This window comes from Corvus hawaiiensis, chromosome 3 (assembly GCF_020740725.1).
Source record: "Corvus hawaiiensis isolate bCorHaw1 chromosome 3, bCorHaw1.pri.cur, whole genome shotgun sequence".
NCBI lineage: Eukaryota > Metazoa > Chordata > Aves > Passeriformes > Corvidae > Corvus > Corvus hawaiiensis.
Window position 1 is genome coordinate 68,601,997 of NC_063215.1, and position 23,958 is coordinate 68,625,954.

The window sequence follows — 23,958 nt, forward strand, 5'->3', positions numbered from 1 at the left end:
GTGGCCTTTTCAGTTTCAGCCTGTACTAAAGTAAGTGATTAGCATTTCTGCCTGAGAGTAAGTAATTTCAATTTAATTCAAACATACTTTTAACATTGACACATGAAGGAAATGAGAAGATTATTTCTGGAGTCTTGTTCTCAAATTTTTATGATGTATGACAGGAATAAAACTGTTCAACTATTCAGATAACTAGCATTTGCAATATTGATGAGCATAATTGATGATACAGTGAAGTATTTCACTTTTTGAAGGAGTGGAAGTAACTTTAAATCACCTGCTGTTCTTCAGGATATGTAGAAATTGGAATGATTTCTTTTAAAGTGATAATTAGAATGAGGTAATGCCAATTTTAACAGAGAAAAGCAGCAAGATTCAGGCTGCTTTGAGTGGTATCCATAAAAGGTACTCCTAGAATTATAAGCTTGTGCTCAGTATCTACTTTAGGAAAAGAAGTATCAGCCGTGCAAGATGATAAAGAATTCAATGATACATCAAAACTGAAGCATGTGGCTGGGAAATAAATTTAGACTGTAGTCCTGGTCTAGCAGAAAAGCTATGTCAAAATAATTCCTTCTCCAGTAATTATTGAAAGAAAGATGGAAGGGGGATGTATGCCTACTAGTTTATTTGTGATGGCTTTTGCAGCAGCATTTGTTTGTATTGTACTGCAGTTTAAATGGACTGCAAGATTTCCATTCCTATAAAAAGGATTTCTAAGTCAGGGATGAGTTAAAGTGCTATTTTTCACTTGAGCAGTATTATCAAAATCTTTCTGGTTTTTTTGAATGTGTTGCAAGTGTTTGTACACTGCTTATTTTATGATTATTCTCTGTAATTCTTTCTTCTAAGGTTGTGGATTACATCTCAGAAGATTAGCTTTTTACACATGTGCATTAATTTTAGTGTGATTTCAATTTTTTTTTTTTTTTTCTATTTTAAATGTCTCAGGTTTGATCAGAAAGTAGGACATAAGAAAGGGGGATGGGATCTGAACTTTTTTGTAAGAATCAGTGCACATCCTTGCAATTCTGACCTCTCACCTGAGGAGTTAAAACTTGAGGTTGAGCCAAAGCCAAGTTTGTCCAATCCATTAAGTCCTGCTTGAAGCCTGAAGAGAAATCAAGCTCAGCAAAAGTGATAAGATGCTGTATTTAGGGATTTTGCTGTCTTCCATTATTTAGTTTGTAGCCCTCACTTGAAGAAGCGAGGCTCTGCTTTAAAGGAAATCCTGTAAAGTACCTCAATGAATGTAATAAACAATTATATATTAAATATTGCGAAAGAAGCAAATAAGGACCAGAAAAATTATGTTTATTCTTTTTAAAAAAAAGATATACTTCACTTTTCAGCAAAGATGTCCAGGAAGCTAAGTTTGCCAACTGAGTTAAAGCCTGATTTAGGTAAGTTTATATAGTTGATTTTATTTTTACTAAATCTGAATGTGAGTATGTTAAAGTAATAGGCCTAAATTATGTAAGTTATCATGACTTTGTTGCATTTGTCTGAAGTCTAGAAATAAAATTTTAATTCCACTCTTTTTGGGGACTCTCAGGCACAAAATGTCATTGCTGTCATCATAAGGTAAGCCTGCAATTCCTGTATATGGCTTATCACACTTTCATCATAATTTTTAGGCATCTGTCACTCACATCAGTAGTGCTGTGATAGCAAAAGCGTGAATAAGCAGGCAGCATTTGGAAAACTGCTGCCTGTTTAGGACCATCTGATGCATTTTAAATTGAAAAATGAAATATCTTAACAGGATATGTTGAGGTGCTCTCAACAAATAGTTGGGCATAGTTTTATAAATGTTAATTGTCTTGTGACCACTGTCTCTAAAGTAAAGCAATATACAGCTGTTTGGATGGATGACCAGTCTGAGAATTTATTTTTCTTGAAAATGCACAGTAACTTTTAAAATAAGGATCAGCTCAGTTATGAGATCTGTAGTACTAAAGGTCATTGTGTTGCCTAACTAAAACAGCATACAAATGAGTAGGTTGGAGTTTTTTAATACTTTGACTGCCAGCTGGTAGCAGATCCAGCTCTTCTGATTTGTTCTCTAAAGATGATGGGGGACAACTGTAGACCTACAGCAGTAAATGCAGCTGCCTTCTGCCTGCCACAGCATGCTCCTCTTTCTGCAACAGAATTGTTACCACAAGCCCAGCAGAAGACAGACGGGATCAGACTGGCAGCTGTAGCACTGTTTGCCAGGTGCTGCTGCTGTCGACAAGGGAGAAGTCTGTGGCACTAGGATATTCTGAAACTGAGCTGGACCATCCTGGTTTACAATTACAGCTTGCCCCTCTCAGAGAAATGCAAAGTTGGAAGCACCCCTCGGAGAGTCTTTAATCCAAGGATTGGCAAGGATCCTTTGGCAGGAATACAGATGTTTTGACAATTTAACCTCCTGATCTATTCATAAGCCTCCAATAAATAAGTTTTTAGAAATATACCAGATAAAGTTTCACTGTTATGTAGTCCAGTTAGACAGATTTCCTGTTATTTAATCAAACTCCCTTGCTTCCATGTTAACTTTTTCTTGTCCTTTCCACGATAAACAGGGATAACATGTACTTCCTATCTTTGTTAATCATTATTTATGCTGTTGAAATCTGTCATCGTATCTCTAATTTCATTTTTGCGGATTTTTTTCTTTACAGAATTCAGTTCCTTCTTCTTTAGGTTATGGTATCTAAACTTAGAGTGGCTTCTGTTAATCTCCTCTGGAATTGGAATTTTTCCTCATCTTTGTAAACTTAGTATCCGGAACTAGAGCGATTTAAGTGTGTCTATGTCGGCACAAAAGAGCAGAAGAATTTGACAACTCTTTTCAATATCTTTCTGGTGTTCCACACTACATTTACTAATGGTTTAGGAATAATTTTTGTATAGGGTGAATTTCATACTTGGCAAACTGGAACACATTTATACTTAAATATTAACTGATTGTAATTCTGCTGTTTTACTCACAGTTCTTTGGTGGCAGTAAGTTCTGGGAAGTGTTACTTTTTTCTAATGAAGACTGGTGAAAAGTGAATGCTGAATTTTTTTCAGCACTTTCCAATCTTGAAGGAGTTACAGTGTTTTCTACATCACTTAATATTTGCTGTTCCGTCTACTGAAATAGTGGAAGGGTTTTTTGTCACATCGTTTCTGATATACTCATAAAATAGTCTGTACTTTGTGAATTGTAGTAGCCTTCGACTGGTTTTGACTTTGCGTGTGTGTTAATATCTGTGCTTAGAAACATCATTTCTGTGTAAAATTATTCTAGGTTTTCAGGTCTGTAAATAACTTTCTTAAGCAATTATATTTTTTTTTAAATTTTGCTTCTGTCTTTTCTTGTAGCGGTATAGCTTTTGCATAGTGTTCTTCAGTGTTTGCTTGCTTGTATTTCTGTCACTTTAGTGGCCATATTTACTGGCTGTAGGAGACAACTGAAATGCCTTTCTCCATAAATTCATTATCATTTTCTCTCATTTCTTTCCATGGCTTCTTGAAACCTACTCTTCCATGATCTTGCTCTTTCAAATTAGTTTACTGTCTTTAGATCTTTAACCTGCTCCTTTTCCTTTCTGAACAGATAAAATCTAAAGTATGTGTTTCTGTATTTATTCTCCACTTTCTAAAACAGAAGTTATCTTGAACATACCCTTGTCTGCATTATACCATTGCTTTTCAATGTTCTAATCCAGTGATTGATACTACTGCCACTAGGTGCTATTCCTTGCTTTACTTACTCAAAAGAGCCTCATCTTTCCATCCTTCTGATGGTGTGTAGTGATTCATCATGCTGCTGTTCCTTCCTCTTCATCTGAATCTAATCCATTTACAAACTTCTTCCTTGACTTCAGGATAAATAGGATGCACTAAAGCAGTTAAACTTTTAACCCTTCATTCTCTCTTCTGAATGGATTCTCCACTCTCAAAAATGCCCATATTGTTTGACAAGTTAGTTTTTATTGGTTTTTTTCCTGTCCATCCCAGTGCTTCTGGAATTTGTACACATGCTCTTCAAATCAACCAGCTAGAACTCACAAATGCACATTTAAAACTATGCCTATTGGAGTTACTGTACGATTGATTATATTCAGACTGATTAATCCATGTTAAAGTTGGAAAAAAACATTAAATTAGTAATGGTTTCTCAAGCCTGAAAAAAACAAGCATCATAAGAGGTGGTGGTCATTAGAAGACTTATAAAAACAAATTATTGTTTTCATTGTTTTACACTGGATTTATTGTTTTTAATGTGAAAACTTAGTATGTCAACATCTGAGTGATCGAGTTAGTTTCTATAATCCATGTTTTATATTTGACAGCTAAAATTCAACAGGACAATGTTTTTTCCTATCCTTGTTGGAATGAGGCAATTACCTCCTGAGAAGATGCACTGTTTGTGTTAAGTAGATGTGTGTATTTAGTCAGTTGAAATCTAGTATGTATGCTTTCCAAATGCATGTTAGATATTCTTCGTAGAAAGTTTTTCAACAATTTAATGAAACTAACATGGTAGTACTTCCAAATAGTACATGGTTAAATGTTGTTCTTTAGGTCTTAATCCTGCTTTAAATATGTCAGTTGCATCTATATCCTACTCAAAAGATTTTTTGAGTTATTTTTTCAAAAAGCATAGTATAAATTGCACAAACCTTTGCTGGTGAGGGCTGTCTTGTGCTAAAACTTTGCAATTATGAATTAAGAAAGTATAGCATTAATTTTTTGTGAATGCACAGATAAATTCAGGGTGTGCTGAATTAGGTATTGCCATACCTAGAGATTGCATACAGCAAGAGTGGAACAGCACATTTACTTTTGTTAACATTAGAATTCACTTGTTTCCTAAGCAGTGAGCAAGACATCCTGAAAGGCTTTAATGCTATTACTGACACTGTGCTGCAGCATTCAAAGTGGAGATCTTCAGCTTTGTATAGCAGCACCAGGTGGCATTTGATAGCATTTGTTGTTTCTCTTACTGAAAGTTTGGAGGGGTGTGTAAATAGGCTGTTAGATCTCCTGCACACAGTTTCCTAAAGTGGAATCATATTGTGAGTCATTACAGGTTCCATGCTATCATGCTGTGTGGATGTCACTGCAGTTCTAACGTAAAATAGTTTTATCTTCCTAAGATTAGTTAACTGTGTCCCATGGGAGCTAATATTTTTTCATCTGATCAATGAACTAATTGGCAGAGAGGTTTGTAATTCAACTATTTTAAAGGAGTGCCACTATTATTCTCTGGCTCTAGAACACAGAAGTATGCCTAAAAATTGTTCATGGTAATTACCTAATGGCACCCTCTGCAACAAAGATTGGGTGCTTTGCTCAAGAAACAGCTGGAAATTCAGGCATAAGGAAATATGACTAAGGAAGGATAGGGATGGAAAAATCAATAGCATTATAGTTAGTATACAGTTGATGCTAAAGAACAAAAAATTAATTAAATTCTCTTAATCCCTGCAATTTGCCATTCTTTTAAATTAATACTGGTTTATTTTCAGATGTCAAAGACAACTCTTTCAGTCGATCCCGGAGTTCTAGTGTAACTAGCATTGATAAAGAGTCACGCGAGGCAATTTCAGCTCTTCATTTTTGTGAGACTTTCACAAGAAAGGCTGATACATCGCCTTCCCCGTGCCTGTGGGTTGGGACCACGCTGGGTACAGTGCTTGTCATTGTACTGAACTTACCCCCAGGAGGAGAGCAAAGACTTCTTCAGCCAGTAATTGTTTCTCCTAGTGGTATGTACAAAGCAGATGGCTAAAGTATGCTTTGATAAAGTATTGTTGTAGTTCTTCACATTTTTTGAGAAACTGTTACAGGTTTTCTTTTTAATTATTGATTAATTAAAAATATATATACCATTGATTTAGCTGCTAAGTTTAACAATCTAGAGTAATTAGTTTATTACCAGAGTTTCTCAAGTTGGAAAAGTGAAAAGTACAATCTCCTAAAATATAAAAATACAACTTCAGTGTATACTTGCTGAGAAAACAATGTTTGCAGTTGTTAAACAGAGATAGCAGAAGAGATGAATAGTATCAAATGCTCAGTTTGTTACTGTGTTTTAGTCATGGGGTAAGAATCAATCAGTTTTCCTGCAGCAAGAAAAGGGAGTGCAAACTAAGGCTGTAAATTGAACAACTAGTGTGAAATATTAGTGATAAAATATTCCTTTGGATTGCTATGAAAGGTCTTGTATCTTGTTTTTCTGATGCACAGCAACTGATTTTGTTGTAATTATGTATTAATGGTTTATTGGATATACTGTTGCACTTAGATTTAGCTTTCCTGCTACCACTGTCTCATGCAGAACATGCTGCTCTAGTCCATTTTGCTACACAGATGTATCAAACATACAAATTGCAATGCTAATTGTTTGTAGGAATGATTAGGAGCAGACATCTAGACCATATATGTGATTTGTGCCCATCGAGTAAGGTACTGATAGCAGTGTTCAGATTTGGTAACATTTGGTCATAAAGGCAATGCTTCAGGCTAGGCAGTGGGTTTCATCACTGCATCTGCAGCATAATCCTTAAAAGATATTGCTTTATATTTTGTACTTAGCAAATGTTCATGTTGTTACTTATGTGTGAATAAAGTAAAATAAAATCTATTAGCTTAAATTCTGGCCTACAGAGACAGTGATATCAGCAGTAAGGAGGGAAAACTTTTCTCTTTCATTTCAAGCTAGAGAAGTGGATTCAAGTGTGAACTGCAGGGGAGAAATAAAAACACCACACATGCTTGTTTCTGAACCAATTAAAGGAAAAAGTGGGGCTCACCTTAGACTAATAACATTTATTGTTGATATCAAGCATACTGTGTACTCATCAGGAGAGAATGAAGTGAGTTGCATTTGTGACACTGAACTTAAATACAGATGTGTATGCCAGCCTGGCTCTCTTAATAAATGTATTCATTTCCCTTGAAGTTAATGGAAGAGTATTCACTTAACTCTTGGAAACTGGTCTAACATTTTCTTGATTACATTTGTGCTTCATTGGTTTTTAGATAAATGCCCAAAGATTTTTGTACACCCATTTTGCTACAGAGGCAAACTGAAATTCTTGTTTTCTTTTCATTCTGCTAGCTTCTTAAAGGAATAATTTGTAGCTTGAAAAGCAATTTAGGAGAACTGTTTTAGAAATGTGCTTAACTACTCTTTCCTAGGAACCATCCTGAGGCTAAAAGGGGCAATCTTGAGAATGGCTTTTTTGGACACCACAGGATCTTTGGTCCCACCAGCACATGAACCCTGGAGAGAACACAATGTTCCTGAAGATAAAGATGAAAAAGAAAAAGCGAAAAAGCGACGACCTGTCTCAGTGTCCCCTTCTTCCTCTCAGGAAATCAGTGAAAACCAATATGCAGTGATATGTTCAGAAAAGCAAGCAAAAGTTATCTCACTGCCATCCCAGAACTGTATTTATAAGCAAAATATAACAGAGACTTCTTTTGTTCTTCGTGGAGACATAGTGTCATTGAGTAACAGTATCTGCCTTGCATGTTTCTGTGCCAATGGACATATTATGACTTTTAGGTAAGACCTGTTTGATGGTAACTTAAATATAAAAAGAAGAAATAGTCTTCTGCTACATAGAAAGGTTCCTTTTCCATAGGATGATGAATTAAAAAAAAAATTGCATTCAATCAGGGTTGATAATTCTCCAGCACTTGAGCCTGAATAATTTTGATAGCACATTCCTATTAGTTATGCCTTTAACACATGAAAAAGTTTACCACTTTAGCTTAAGCTACACTGATTCAACACATAGTTCCAAATAGGTGATACAGGTCCATGAGTTGAAGGTTTTCTAAAAGTTGTATTTACTTCCTGATGGAGAAAACTGCCTTAAGTCAGACCTTTAGCTTGTACCTGACCAGACTCTATCTATTTTTTGTGCAGCTGTTTGCATCACACTCATGGCTCAATCTTAATATTTTGTTGTGTATCTTGCTTGTTTGTTAAAGGCCTTAAACTCAGGCTATGAAGGCAAGATTAACTGCTAGCCGTTGCGTAGTAATAAGTCATCTAAAGTAAGAGGTTTAAGTTATGAGTTTAAACATGTGTTGTAGTAGTAGTAGAGTAGTAGTAGTGTTTAAATATACTTACAGGTCACCTATGTAATTTTCATGTCCTTTATCTTAAATGTTTCTAAGTGCTATTTTATTCTGAACAGCAGTGTGTATATACTTATACCCTTGCACCTGCAGTTTAGATGTGGCCTAATGATAAGATGAATGTGGAACATGGCCCTATAACATTATGCCAGTAAAGTTCCTAAAAGATTATTTTTAAGGTTGCCAAAAGAAGCTTTCAGCTTGGAAAATTCTGTAAAAAATATTTCTTTAGGAAGTTGTTAGGAGTAAAACTAAAACTGATACTATCAAATCTTGTTTTTTAATTGTAGTCTGTAAGCCTGTAACTCCATTGATGTATATGCCATGTTTTATGTATTCTAAACATGTCTATAAAATGCTGCTCACCTTGCAGGGCAAACAGTATTGATTTTCCTAATTAAAACTAAACTCAGTAATGTTCGGATACCATATATTGAAACAAATCCTGTCTTCAGGATTCATGTTGTTTTCTAATGAACTCTGCATATAAGCTAAATTACAAATGCTGAATTGTTAACTTGTGTGGGGAACTTGGACTCCAGTGATGAGCTCCATTTCGTAAGCATGAATTGCTGCTGGGGAGTGGACCTTATGTGCAGTTTGTGTAAAGTTTTCAGAGCACTGTATCATACCCAAGATGGCCAAAACTTAGCTACTGATAAAAACTCAGATAGGATTTAGTAACAAACAAATCTGTAACAGAAATTATGAAAATGCTCTCATGGATGTCACGGTTGTCCTATCTGATCTAATATTTTTGTGTTTTGAAGCTGTAAAAATGTTTTATGCTTCCATTGATCTGAAGCAAAACACTTCCCTGTTACTGACTCTATCTTAGGAATATTCTTATTTTAGATACATGCGTGGCAGAGGTGTCATATCTGGGTGATACGCTTAGAAGAGAATATTGCTTTTTATTTCTCACTTTTAAAACTTGCCTCCAAAGGCAATCTCAGCATCCTGCAAAAAAAGAAAAAGAAAAAACAAAACAAGGCAACCTGACACTGTTGTGGTTACTACATCTTTCTTTGGTTTTAACTTCACTTTGCCCCTTTACTTCTTTTTCAGTGTCTAGAAATAATAACCTTATGCAGATGGTGTCTGCAGGAGAAGCTGTTTATTGTATTATTGGGACATTTGCAGCTAACAACTTCTGTAGATTTTTTTACGAGAACTTCACAGGGGATGGTTGAGACAGTGGTTTATTTTGGGTACTATTTGTCAAGAAATTAGGTGTTTTGTCTCTTCTTACTTATATTTATTATTACATTGAGGGAGAGGAATGTTTGGTAGAGGAACATTGTTATAGCCCAGGTGTGCTGTCTGTTCTTCAGTAGATTGATGCAGTAAGTTCTGCAGTTACATGTACAGAATCAGAAAATACAAGGTAAGCAAACTTTGCTCTAAGAGGACTTCCTCTTAAATATCTTGTCAGAAAAAAAAGGGGGACTTAATAAGATTGTTTGAGGCTACTGAATTCTGCTTTGCTTTGACAGTACACCCGTGTTATATTTCTAAATGTTCTTGAGGAGAAATCTTGTAGACTTGTATTTTTAGTCAAGGAGAAATTATTGACCTGAGGGAAGAGAGAGGGTGTTTAATTGTAAACTCTTCGTAGATACTTATCAAAATACCTTGGTAATTATTAAGTAATGCCTAATTCATTATAGCGAATTTTTGATTAGCATGCTCAGACTGTCATTTAAAAAAATGCTTTTAAATGTGTCTGCGATGCAGATGTTTAATTTTTGAGGTGCTACCTTGAAAAATCTCATGTTTTGAGGTTCTGTAATGTCATTAAATTACACCTGTTTGTGGTACTCGTCAAATGGTGAAGAGAAAAAATATGTATTGCAGTTTAAAAATGAGCCATTTGATCAATAATAGACATTTCTGCTCTATTTAATGCGTTTTTAAATTCTTTTCCTTAAGTTTGCCAAGTTTAAGGCCACTGTTGGATGTATATTACCTGCCACTCACCAATATGCGGATAGCCAGAACATTCTGCTTCACCAATAATGGACAAGCACTCTATCTTGTCTCACCAACTGAAATACAGAGGCTCACCTACAGCCAAGAAACATGTGAAAATCTTCAGGTAATTAGCTCTTTTTAAAAAAATCACTTTTTTCTTAGATACATTCTGAGCTGAGTACTTTGACTTTTGCGCTTTGATTTTTTTTTTTTCCCTTTTGTTTTCCTTCACTGTAGAGTCTGATTCCAGATGAATCACTTCATCCATGCTATTGTAGCTGAATCAGTTTCTTACTTAATTTCATTTTGATCAACAGGAATTTTCCTCCTTTAACATGCAGTTAAAATTCACTTGATCAATTGATGCTGGGGGAGGTGTGTGCTGACACAAGTAGGGAATGCTAATTCAGGATATTTGAGGGAAGCTATTACATTTCAGGGATATTAACAGCTTGAAAAAATCTCAGTCATGCTTCAGCTTGGTAGTTGCATAGAATAATGAAATAGCAGAGTTGCAGGCTCTACTTTTGTATTGCTACGTGGATATAAGTATTTGTAGATACAGTTTCAATAGGACAAAGTCGGGAGTCTTGCCCAGGTTGTTGAGGGGCAAATAAGCTTTACTTGAATGCATTTCTTTGCTTCTGAATTCCATGAGCCCTAAGCTTGCAACCATCTGCTTCAGATGGTTTGGACAAATTTCTTAATATGTTTTTATTTTTCTATTTCCTACATCACCTTGCAAAGACAGATGCCCATTAAAGCATATTTATTTTGAAATTCAAATCCATTAAATAAATCCTGAAAGTGAAAGAACATTCCATTCTTATTACTAATTTATGCCTTGTTATGTCTCTCTTTCATTGCAAAGGAAATGCTGGGTGAGCTCTTCACTCCTGTAGAAACACCAGAAGCACCAAACAGGGGGTTTTTTAAAGGCCTGTTCGGAGGTGGGGCACAGTCACTTGACAGAGAAGAACTCTGTAAGTTATTATTAATTGTTATTTTTCTGGTATTTCTACCCAAGGAAGCCAGTGATCCTTGATAAATGTATTACCTGTATTAATAGAACATTACCTTTGTGAAGAGGAAAATAAAATAGGGAATGACGAATACTTTTTCATAGATTTTGTGTTGTGCACCTCACCAACAAGATCAGAAAAGCTTGGTGTGTTTTTTTCATAGGTTCTTTTATCCCATTTATTCAGCAGTAGATTAGTTGTTCCATTTCTTGTTTTGTAATCTTATTTGAATTAATCTTTATGAAGCGTGTAGTACTGACCGTGATTCTATTTATGCTGATAAAGGGACTGAAAGGGACTGCTTTTGGAGAATGCTATTCTGGACAGTGAGAAAATTAAAACTTCACTCTACTTCAGTTATTTGCCAGACTTTCCTTGTTTTACTTGTGCAGAGCTGCCTCAGGAATGACAGCAAGGACAGAACTCTATGATATTTCAATTCAGTCCTGTTTATAGGACAGTAAAATTCAGATTTGGCAAAATTTTCATTGCTTTATCTTTCATTTTTTTTTTGATTGCAACTTTTTTCTTTCCTGTGGTGGCATTCAGCACTTTAATATATTTAAGGAAAATAGCTTCCATTTATTTATTCAGATATTTGCTAGATGCAACACCATATTATGCAAGCTTATTTTTAAGAACCATTTTCTTATTAACATGAAATGTATCTGTCAAAATTGACAAGGTGCCCTGCCAGTCTTTTCTTTTAAGTTGGTTCTTTTGATCTCTACACAATGAAAATTAAATTAGACTCTATTACTTGAGCCTGTACATTTTGAGCAAATATCAGATATTTAGAGGTCACTTTCCATGTTAAAGATTTCTTTTGTGGGTGTTTATATGTGTGTATATATATGTATATGTAATACTGTGGAAGGTTGGTCAAGTATTCCAGTAGAGAAATTTATGTGCACAAATTATAGTTTAATATGACTGGGACAAGGGAAAAATACCTTGTAACTTTAGAAGCTATCTCTTTATATTATTTCAAGTTTCCACCATTAAGTTTTGGCTTGGATCTTTAGAAGGAAAATAGTACTGAATGGAAGAAAAAATGCCTAATGAATTGTAGCCTGAAAGTGAGTTCAATGACAATTCAAAAGACATCTGAGCATGTCTTTAAAGTAGCCATATTTACCATGAAGGTCACAGCAGAATCTCTAATAAATGAAAGGATTTCTCTTTCTTATTGTGGGAATTCACAGTAAGATATTTACAATACTTAATTTAAATGTAAATCATTCTTAATAGAAGCATAAAATTGAACCAGATGTCTTTAAATACTGCATCAAACATATTTAACAAGTTCATAATTTTTTTCCTAGAGGTAGAAAAAAGAAAATATTTAAACCATAGTTTATTGTTTAAGACAAATAATCAAATTTCTGTAGTGTATACAGTTCTGCATGAGATTGGCACATCAAGTGTCTAGATTGAAATGGGTGGCTGATGTCCCATTATGAGCAAAGTTGGTGTAGCCAATGCCATCACTGAGGTCTGGAGCTGTTCAGCTGACCATTTGTACTGATTTATTCTTACATCCGTACTGTCTTTCTACATTACTTTTTCTTTTTTTTTTTTGCAAGGTTTTTACAATAATGATAGCATAGACATCTAACCTACAGGTGTCTGCATGTAAAATTGAACTTCCATCAAAGGGAACTTGTGCTGGTGGAATCATGCTGGCTGGCCTATGTACCAGCAAAGCACTTCCAGAACTAACCACAGCTTGTATTATCAAAATTATTCTGCTTTATCTGTTGAAGTCAAAACGCATTCCATGTGAAATAAGCTATATTGTGCTGGTGAAGTGGTTTTTTAACAATTCTGTTGATGAACATGAGAATTTTAGTTTCATACTTGAGCTGTGAAGAGGTTACAGTTTTATAACCTGCCTGGAAACTTGAAAATATGTTTGAATATCTCAGTTTTAACGTAGTAATATCTACTAATGTAGAGTAGTGAGTGTTGCTCATAGTCATACCTACAATTAGGTGTTTAGCCTCCAATCAAACAAGTTACACCCCTCTATAAACTACTTTCAGTGATATTTATGTAATAGAGATAGAAAAACTTACTATTCCGTATTTGCTACTTTTTGCAAATGCCTCCAGTTGGAGAATCAGCATCTGGGAAGGCATCAAGGAGTCTTGCCCAGCATATTCCAGGACCTGGGGGTATTGAAGGTGTCAAAGGAGCAGCATCTGGTGTAGTTGGTGAACTGGCACGAGCCCGGTTGGCACTGGATGAAAGAGGACAGAAACTGGGAGAACTGGAAGAAAAAACTGCAGCTATGCTTTACAGTGCTGATTCTTTCTCAAAACATGCTCATGAGGTGAGTATGTCAAACTGAACATTAAACTGATTGTCAAATGCAAGTTTTGCAAGTGACTGAGTTCTGCAAAGGCATGTTAGAGGTGCATCTAAAGGGCATGCACTATGATTGATAAAGGATACTTCCCTTTCACATATCACTTGTTACTCTCAACAATTAAGTACTAACCTTTGTCTCATGGCACATTGGTCTAGAGCATGCAGTCTGCTGGAGTGGCATGTAAGCTTCTAAATGTGCAACTCAGTTCTCGTAACTGAAAAAATTACCTATTGTCACTGAATTAATAAGAAGAGTAATGCTTTATGTCAGATTCCTGCTGTCCTTAAGAAAGATCCTGGTGTATGCAAACCCCGTGAATGCGAGTTGGTTTCTTTCCTCGGTAACTACCATAGAATGGCTGTTCTCATCTATTTTCATGCCGATTTCTTTCCACACCCTAAACTCCTGTGAAACCTCCCCATTCTCCCAAAAATGTCATTTTCTGAGGCTAGATCACTGGCAATGATGCTAACATCAGAAAATTCATCATGCTAAACCCTCAGTGTTCAGCAATGTTGTTGTTGCAACTTTGAGAAGCCTTGCTAAAATCCTTCTTTCTCATGCTGCTTTGTAAGAATATAATTTGTTTGCGTCATTGTACATTTTGGTACATTACAGGAACAGTAATTAGAAATTGCTTTTTGTTTTTCTAGATGATGTTGAAGTACAAAGACAAGAAGTGGTACCAATTCTGATGACTCTCATCAATTACATCTGTTTAATTTTGTCCTGATGAAAAAAATCTTGTTTTTTCATTAATTTTGGCAGGACCACTGAAATTTAAAGAAGTATTCACCATCGGATACTGTTGTTTCCTAGCACAAATGACACACTGTTTTACCTCAGTCATGGCTTTAACTGAGGAGCTTTATATCTAAGAAACACACACGCAAAAAAGAACCAAACTTGAGTGTTTCTTAGCTGTTGGTTGGCATAAAGTTGGAACAGAGAACGTAACTGGAACATGTGGAAAAGAGAGTAAAGGGAAATCGTGGTGAGATGGGCAGGGGCAATGCAGGGTCAATCCTGTGTTAATATTTCATATGCCAAAGGTTTTTGTGCTATTGTAATTGCTGGCAGTGTTATACCCTCCTGTAAGGAGAGGCAATAAATCAGAGGTCCAAGAGCTGGAATCAAGTTGGTTTGTCTTGCTGGACAGTAGCTGACTTACAATTACCCTCTCTAGGACTTGCTATATTTACCATTATTGTTGAAGAAGAGTTGAAGTTTACTGTCACTTCTTTCATTTGAAAAGCTGGAAGCTTGGAAGATTTCTTATTGAAAATTGTATACATAGTTGACCTGTGCATAGTCTTTTCTTGGACCCCTGATCTAGTATTCTTGTATTCACATCATATTCTGTGACGTGCAAAACAAAATACGTAATTTTTGCATTAAAAAAGTCAAGTGAATAATATGACTGGAATGTGTCATGCTGGGAGTTTTCATTTGTGTTATGGCCGTGCAATGTGAAATGTGGTAACATCTTCCTTGTGGTAAGAATTCTTCAACTTCTGTTCAGTTAAATATTATTTTTGGCTAAAAATAGTTATTGGTTCAGGTTGTATAACATTTAGAATTGGCTGTGGGTTCCATTCATGCTGTGAGTTTTTATAAATGTTTAACAGAATGTATCTTTACAGCCATTAATTAAAATAGCTGAGATAGTTTTGCTCAAAACTTAAGTTCTAGATGCCCCTTTAGTCCTTTACTATGAAATCAGATAACCTTGGACTCAGGTTTTCAAAGTTTTACACACCATGGAGGTGCTGATGCATGAATAATGACAAGCAAGCATCTAATACTTAATAATTGTCAGTATGTTGTTTAGCAAATCTCTAAGTTCTGCTAGTAGAGAGCTATTTTACAAGTACCTGTCTCAGCCCCACCCAGCACTAAAGACAGTTGTCCTAAAGTTTGGATTTAGTCTCTAAAGCAGTGCTTTCAGTGTAAGCAGTGGCAAAGTGTGCACAAAACCTTTAGGAATTGCTGAAATAATGTTCAGTTTGAGTGAGGTAAATTATACAGCTGAGCTAACTTGTTAATGGCTACTGCACAAAAGCTATATCAGTGCGAATGACCAGGGCTCTTTTTAGAAGAGAGTATTCCTTAAAATAAATGCTTGCATTTCAGAAATTCCTTTAGACCTTTTTCCTCAAACTAGGAATAGTTACTGACTGGTTTTGTTTTATAAAAGGGAGTACTTAGAAGCTGATAGGTCTACATTGTCTGAAATTATTCACTTAGGTTTGCTTCTCCAAGCATTGCTTTTTGTGTACTTTTTTCACAAACTTTCTGAATGTTCCCAAAGCAAAACCTTTGTTTTATTTTTATTGTGAAGTGATGTTGCAGGTACACAGACAAGGCAACCTTACAAAACACCTCAAGGATGCAAAATATTTAAGTTACTTAATGGTTCTTAAATCACTTTTCAAATGAGAGGCAAATATGCTTGGACTTTGTAGCACAAACTGATAAATTTTCTCACTTTATGTATAGCAACATTTAATTAAAAAAGACAATTGAATTGTGTTGTCAGTACGATGGCATGCCCTACTATGCCCACTGTTCAAAGTCCTTAACGAATGAGAATGTGACAATTCGAACAGCAGTATTATGATTTCTTCATGGCTCTGTCCTGTAACTACTGAGGCAATGTCTATTTGAGTTACTTAACTCAGTTTGTCATGCAATATTTGCCTCTGCATGTTAATTTATTTTTAGTGTCTAATTAATGCATATTTAACACCATTTTGTTAGACATCCAGGTAGAAGAAAACTAGATAAACCATTACGCATACCTCATCCAAAAAAACCCGCCCTTGCTGACACTTGTCCCCTTCCTTATCTCACATTTATAAATTGAGATGACTCATGATTTGACCTGGTGAAGATAAAACTACATTTCAGGGCAACAGAATTCTGGGAAATTAATCTGGTCAGGTTCTGGGGGAGAGGATTGTAAAAGTATTCTTCAACAAATTATGGTATCATTCAGTGGAAGATGACCTTGGCTCGAAAAGAAAGCGTACTTAACTTTCTTATCAAGACACATTTGACAGCCACCAGCAAGCAAAATAATAAGAGGCAATGAGAGACCATCTGCCAGTACCAGACGAGTAGTGGCTTATTTGGTGTTGCAGAATCTATCGTAGTTGAATCTCTTCTGTTGCTTATGTTCAGGGCATGCTTCTAGATATGAAGGCTAATGATTCGATTGCTCATGAGATAAACACACAAATGGTTCTTGGTCAATAAAAGGGGCTATGTACAATTTTAGTCTAAAATGTTACTTTTTCCTTCCCAGTGGAAGGAAGGTGATCACACACACATCATTGCATCTTATTGTGCTATTGGTGGTGCACCTTTTGTACAACAAAGTATATGGAAATCCTTGCGGGGAAGCACCCCTGGTTTTTCACTAGCATTTTAGTTGTGTGAAATTTTTTAGAGTGTCTGGAAAACTATAAAATACAATTGAGCTATTACTTTTTTTTTAATGAAAGTAAGAAACTACCTGCTGCTACCTATCTGTTTATATGTAGTGTGTCTCATTAGGAACCGTAAACTGAAGAAGCTTTTCTTCACTTTAGTCCTGCCAAATCATAACTTTTGAATCCTGGTATGTGTAAATATGTGTGTATTCCAAATCAGTCTGAAAGTGTTACACCACAGGCATCTCCAGTGATTGTTCTTCAGCAAACAGTCAGTTATAAAGTATAGTAATATATAGCTGTGTTCCTTGTCTGTCTTTATGCAAAGTTTTTGTGCCTGAGGTGGTACTTGCATGGCAGGTGATATTGGAAAGCTAAATCCAAAGGAGGATTTTTGGAAGCAAGTTCATTTTCTTTTTTTTCCTTTTAGTTTTCCTTTTACTTTCCTTTCTATGTTTTTTTGTTTGGTTGGTTTTTTTGGTGGCGTTTTGGTTTGGGCTTTGGTTTTTTTTTGGAGGGGAATTTTTGTTTGGTTTTTTTTGTTGGTTTTTTGTTTCCTTTTTTTTTTTTTCCTTTTTTCCTTTTTTGCTTAATTAATGGCACTGATCTTACCTGAACTTTTAAACTTGAATTTTTCCTGCACTTTAATTCAATCATGGTATTTTATTCCTTAATTTCGTTTCTGCATTTGTGCAGTTCAGGTTCATTATTTGTATATATAAACACACATGTTCAATAAAGACTTTAGAACAGATTACTTTCAGGCACCTTTGCTAATTATGTGATTGATTTAGAATGTGTGTTTTCTTAGCAAAATATGTATATACAATATAGAATCTAATGAAAGGCACGTATTCTGTGTCAGCATTCAGTTTATAAATTACTGCAACACTTTCACATTTGTTACTAGATAATACAAAAGAAATCTGTTATATTTATACATACTGCTTAAGAATATACTTTTAGTTTTAAATAATTTTTATATGTACACTTCTACCTTTAATTTTAAAAAGACTTACGTTCAAGTTTTAAGTCAAAGTACTTAAAGTATGTATATTATCCATAGAAGTTGTTTTAAGCTTATGAATACATTCATATCTCATATCGAGATGATACAATTACTAAGCAATGAAAACAAATACCCCATTTTGCTTTGCAGAAAATAGTCAGTTATTTTTACCTCCCTTTATGAACATTCTTAAACAATTCTCCAAGTATGGAGCAAGTAGATAGGGAACTAGCCTAATATAAAAGTTTTCTCAATAGGTGCAGTCCATGGCTGACTGGTTTTCTATGGTTTGGTTTTTTTTCTGGTACACACGAGAGACTTTTTTCAGCTATTTCTTGGACTTTTAAAATTCTCCAAAACTGAAGTGAGGTTTGTCCAATAAACATTTTCTTTGAGTAATATGTGTATTTTGATTATACATCAGATCTTTACATGTAAATCAGGGTTGGGTTTTATGTGGGTTTGTTTTGTTGCTTTTTTGTATCCGAAACATGTGTTGGAAAACTTAAGATTCCTTGGCTGAAGTGCCCTCTGCTTTCTCCTCGTGGTTTAACATGTCTGGGTGGGCACTGACCACAGACAGAGCCTGGTGTGGGAGTGAAGGGCTGCAGTGCCTTGCTTCCCTGTCCAAGTAGAAGGGCAACTTGTCAGTTGAATCTTCCCTCATGCCAGCCAATTTCCTGGATAATTCATGTGAATCTTTTTGGGGGGATGTTGATAACTTTGCTACTACCACAAAGTCTTCAAATACTCTCTAGACTGAAATTAATGATGTTTGAGGGGTGGAAGTGAACAGAAACAGGGGGGGGGAAAAGGGTGTAGTGTAGGTGAATCAGTTAAATCAATTTTACTTCAGTTTTCATTGAAAAGCTAACCTGGGCCAATTTCTTCTTCTTAAGCCCATTATGAAGATGTGCTATATATCCTTATTACTGGTACCTTATTACTGTTTCAAGTCTGATGAGTGTACTGTTTCTGGGTTCTTTTACACCTTACAAAGTTTAGACTTAAAGATGTGGGCATTCATTTTTAAAAAGTGGGAAAAAAAGGAAGAAGGGAAATGAGGCAGAAACACCAAACAATCAAATGAAAGATGTCAATCAGTATTTCTTTTAGTATTTCCATGTGCTAATGTTTAACCTACCGCTGTAGGTTACTTTGACACTTGTGTTTCCTTTTGTTAGTACCTAAGTTCCATATTACAAGGCAAAGAACTAGAAGTTAAACTGTTTCAGTTGAAAACATGTAAGGAGTTGTATGTGGATTACCACTACCATTCAGTAATAGGTGATGGAAAGGGAGAGGGGTGGGAACATGTTTTAAATATTCCCTTTTAAAACAGAATTGTAAATAAGCAGTACTGTGTTATTTTAGACCTGAGCTCTGCTATCTGTAGTGGTTAGAACTAGGAAAACATGCTGCTTTCTAGTTATGCTGCTGTTTCATTGTACCAGCACCATGGGGGAAAAAAAAATACATCCGTAAATTTTTCTAACATTGCCCACTCCTGGGTAAGCATGCTTGATGTGTAGCAGTTCTCGTTTCTGTATATGTTAGTGTGTACATGTGTGTTTTCTTTTTCCCTTCTGTTCATTGCAACTTATTCTTCAGTTAAGTCTTGCTGAGCCCCACTAGCTCTTCTGAGGATGATTACTGGAATATGCATTTTTAGGTAGGGTTGCAAATCCATCTGTCTACAAATATAGTTTCATATGAACTGCAAACTGTACTGTTACGAACTCAACTATGTTAGATTGCATAGAGTTATTTTATTTACATGTAGTTGGACTGAATTATGTCATCATAATGAAGTTAAAAAATTAAGTATGGAATATTTTTGTAAATAAAAATACCTGTGCAGCTGGTATTTTAAATTTAAAATGTATTATACATTAATGTTTCAGAAAAAAATGTTCATATATGTGTATATGAATGTGTCATTATGCTGAAGGGCTCTTGATTGGGCAAAATAAACTATTCAAATCTCTCCTGAAATGAGTGTAGCTTACTCCTTTTCTTCCTGACCAGTTGTTTTCCTGCTGGCTGGAGCAGCAGGAAGGTGTGAGTTGTGCTTTGTAACGAGCAGAGCAGTTTGTGCTGGAGGCATTGGCAGCCAGGCTGATGGGGAGTAGCCCTGAAGGACCCCAAGAGGTATGAAATTGTTCATCAGCAGTGATGCCCCCAGGCATGTCTAAAAACATTCTGAAATGTGTGTACTGATGGTGACAATGTGAAGTCGTGTTATCTTTTTAAGCTACCAGAAAAGTTAAGGTCATTCATTATACAGACTCAGTAAAGCAAAGTATTTTCTGTAGCTGCATTTTGTCAGGGTTTATTAAATTAAGAATCCAGTGTGTATGGGGAGAAGAGATGAAACTGGTATTTTTTTTCTTTGCCATGTTTACAGTACAACAGATGTATTATTTTCTTGGGTTGAGGCTCAGCTTTGCCACAGACCAGTTTCTAGCTTGCAGTCTTATTAAATTTGCTGTCTTTTGCTGTTGGGGAGAGAGGGAAACACAAACAACCCGCCTTTGTAAACGTATTCTCAATGATTTGGAAATAATGAATCCAAAGAGAGGCTTGGGCAGTAAATCTGAGATGTGAAATTGCTGTACATAGGGGAAATTTTTGGAATCTCATGATGTCAAATAGCAAAATATTTCACTGCTGCTTGTTTTAGTGTGTGAGAATGAAGTTTCATCTGTGGGAAAGGTCTGCTAGTTCCAGACTTCTTGTTTTTTCTTTAATATCTGATGGTTACACATAATGAACTGGAAGCTGTGCAGTGCATGGAGTTATAAAAAGGATAATGCATTGGAAAGAAAAAATTGTTTTATCTTCAGTTTAATTGGATTCAAGATATTTGGAGCTGTCACACTGCCTCCAGCTACTTGCTAGCTCTGGTAGTCTGCAATAAAAGTAAAAAAGCTACAGTAAAAGTAGCTCCCTCCCTCAGGGTACTGTGGGACTGCCCAGATCAATGGACTGACAAGAGGGGAGTGCCAGACTGAGGTTGCAAAGTGAAGCATTTTCATTTAGTGAAACTCAGGATTTGATCAGACCTATATTAAAACTTGTTTCCTTTTCACATCATGTGTTTCCACAGTTTTGGTGCCAATGTACTGGAAATTAAATGCATTTAAGACTTACAGACATATGATTTTATGCCCACCAGCACTTTTCTTACCCAGATTTTTTAATTGGGAGTTTTCATCCAGGCAGGGTCACTGAACCAGCCCCTCCTTGTTGCCCACTGGCCTATGGGTGCTCAGTGGTATCCCTGATCTTGCCTTCTCCCTCCTCCTGCCTTGATGCAGCTGGACTGCTCCCTTGGCCTCAGGTCAGCCAAGCAAGAGGCACTGTCTGTTTTCTCCCTCAGGAGAAAAGGTTGCAGGAGGCATCCCAGCCTGGCCTAAGGAAATGGGATGTTTTCCCCCACAGTCCTGCACTGAGGTAAACCCACGAGCAGGATGTCAGCAAGAACCAGTTTCTCACCTCCTACTTTGCTGGCTGATTTTTCACAATGTGTAATTAATGCTCCCTCAGTAAGGGCTTGGGGGCTTGCATATGCAACTCAATATAGTAGCGGTGTTCTGCTCACTTGCTGTAGCTAACAGTTTTCTGTATTTTTCAGCCACAGGAGACAATCTGGGCTAAGGCTTGTGCACAGGCTGCTCAGAAGGAGGAAGCTGTACCCATCCCCACTGCCCCAGCTGAGACCTGGGGATCACTCCTTTAGCCTCAAACACTCATTTAGAGCTGTTTGATTCCAACACTACTCAGAAGGGCTGATGGAGGCCTGTACCAAAGCCACAGTCAAGATAAAAATGGAAAGGTTGATGTGTTTTGGAGCAGGTAATTGCATTTTTGTATCTTCCTGCAGTCGCAGTGTGAGCAGGACTTGATAGACAGTTGAGTGTTTGTAGGGGTTTGTAATCAAAATGTCAGACTGTGCTTATGTTTTGATAAGTTTACGAACTCCTCTGCCTAATTAAGCAGACATAATGAGAAATTTTTTATAATTCTGGTTTCTGTGGTGCAAGACACTCCTGGAAAGAATAATGTGGAATGCAGTCTCCCATGACAGAGTGAACAGAAAACAATTTCAAGCTGGTATCCCCTAATTCTCTTGTGCACCTGCAACTCTCTTAGCACCACTTGAGTTAAGTACTTTTTATCGGAGTGTTAGTGTCGCCTACTGACTGTGGTGCTTTTCTTCCAGGATCTCCAAGGACACAGCACAGTGGTCCAAGGTCTCATGAGAATTCTCTGCCTTAGAGTTACAGTCTTCAGACCGAGTATGCACATCTATTGTTCAAGATGCGTGTCAGAACTTAATATTAATTTATATAAGGAAGAACCACTGTGTTTTTCTTTTTTAAATATATCCCCTGTGAAAGGGTTAGAAAAAGGACCAATCAAGGTCATTGTATCACTTTTTCTTTTTAATATGCTTGAACTCAAAGTCCATTCTAGCTGTAAACTTAGAGGCCATTTACCTCCCATTTTGTCTTTAGCAGAGCACTTTCTGATTGGGCTTTAGAGTTCCCAAGCACTTCACAGGTTTTTTTCAAGACATTCTGGAAATTAATTCTTTATTCTACTGTTTTAGTTAGACCCCTATAGAAAACTCTTTTTTTGCACATTTTTCGTTATAATTTGTGGTCAGAGCAGGAGCCACCGAAGTTGCATTGACTTCTAGAGCTTTCCCTCATTTTTAAAAGACCAGTAGTTGGTTTGGCTCTATGTCTGTCATGTAACTGCTTGCTCTTTTTAGGATTCTTCTGTAAGCAGTTTCTTTCTCTCCAGTAGTCTAGTTATGCTGCACGAACCAGATTTGGCAAGTAGTCTGTGGGCTGTAGTCACCAATGCAACCTTTCTCTAGGTAAAGAAAACTGAAGAATGCCTGAATATGGCTGGGGCTATGAGGCTCTGACACCAGTATCACAACTACTTGAAAGTGTTTAGCAGATTGTGCCCTAAGGGACAATAGAAAAACTCTTCATGTGTCTTCTGCAGGGAACAGTGCAACCTCTTGGGGTTTGCATCATGTTGGACCTAGGGAGCATTGCATCTGAGGCCTTTCACTATTTCAGTGTATTTCAGTAGTAGGAATGGGGATGGCTGAAGGGGATGCAGAGTTCAGTGAGGGTTTTAACTCAGAACAAGATGTCTTTCAAAATATAAAGTGATAGGGATTGGCCATGTACCACATCCTGGAGGGCAAATTTCAAGCCTGAAAACCCCACTCTTTTGATTTAACCTGGGGAAAAAGCAAAGCGTATGTGAATAATGGTGACTTGCTGTATTCCCCCACTGGACTGATGGGAAGCAATAACCTAAAATTTCTGCTATAGCTGTTAAAAGAAATTTCTTTATATTTGCACTGTAAGCAATAATGTTGTCATTTGCTCTTAGAGTGTGAGTAGCATGTATTGCTTTATCACTGAGCTACTGTTGTTGGTCTACTACATGATTGTTACAGGCAATGTAAAAACATGGAAAAAATGTGGATCTGAGCCTGTGGTCCTATAGGCTACAGCCTTGTAAAAGAATTTGCGGCATAACTCAGGCAAGGAGGCAGAAACAAGAGGCTTGAGCTGGTTGGCACAGCACTGATTCTATTCTTGATGCAGCTTTTGTTCTGAAGGAAAGCTTTTAAGAATGCATTTAAAATGAGAAAAAGTGATGGTTTGTGCATTTACAAGGAGCTGCTCCCTAACATAAACAGCAAGGTAAAAGGGAAAGTTGGACTGTTTGAAAAATCCAACTGGAAGTGATAGTGTTTGGCATAATTCACCGATCATGAGAGACCTGGCATCCCATGGAAAGAGCAGTGATAGCTCTGGAGGGGACAGGGTGCTGAGAAGGCAATGGACATGGAGACAAGGTGCTTGCATTTGCTGCTCTCAAGAAGAGGGAAGGTAGCACAGGGGGAGATGACAAACCTGACAGCCAGCTCGTAAATCACCTCTGTGGCTGTGTTGTGTAGGATGGCATTTGTCA

General features: G+C 36.5%; 1 protein-coding gene across 16 annotated transcripts in view; it reads left to right on the top strand.

The window, feature by feature from the left end:
* Positions 1 to 19,944, top strand: part of STXBP5 (syntaxin binding protein 5) — a 107,492-nt gene extending 87,548 nt beyond the window's left edge. For 11 of the 16 annotated variants that reach the window (XM_048295977.1, XM_048295980.1, XM_048295983.1 and 8 more), the window contains 7 exons: positions 1,353 to 1,403; positions 5,511 to 5,750; positions 7,186 to 7,555; positions 10,069 to 10,234; positions 10,982 to 11,093; positions 13,247 to 13,467; positions 14,160 to 19,944. In XM_048295977.1, coding sequence (XP_048151934.1) covers positions 1,353 to 1,403; positions 5,511 to 5,750; positions 7,186 to 7,555; positions 10,069 to 10,234; positions 10,982 to 11,093; positions 13,247 to 13,467; positions 14,160 to 14,201 — 1,202 coding nt within the window. In that variant the 3' untranslated portion in view covers positions 14,202 to 19,944. The remainder of the gene's footprint in view (positions 1 to 1,352; positions 1,404 to 5,510; positions 5,751 to 7,185; positions 7,556 to 10,068; positions 10,235 to 10,981; positions 11,094 to 13,246; positions 13,468 to 14,159) is intronic. The other 5 variants (XM_048295979.1, XM_048295988.1, XM_048295989.1 and 2 more) reach the window with 1 other exon arrangement.
* Positions 19,945 to 23,958: the final 4,014 nt, after the last annotated feature.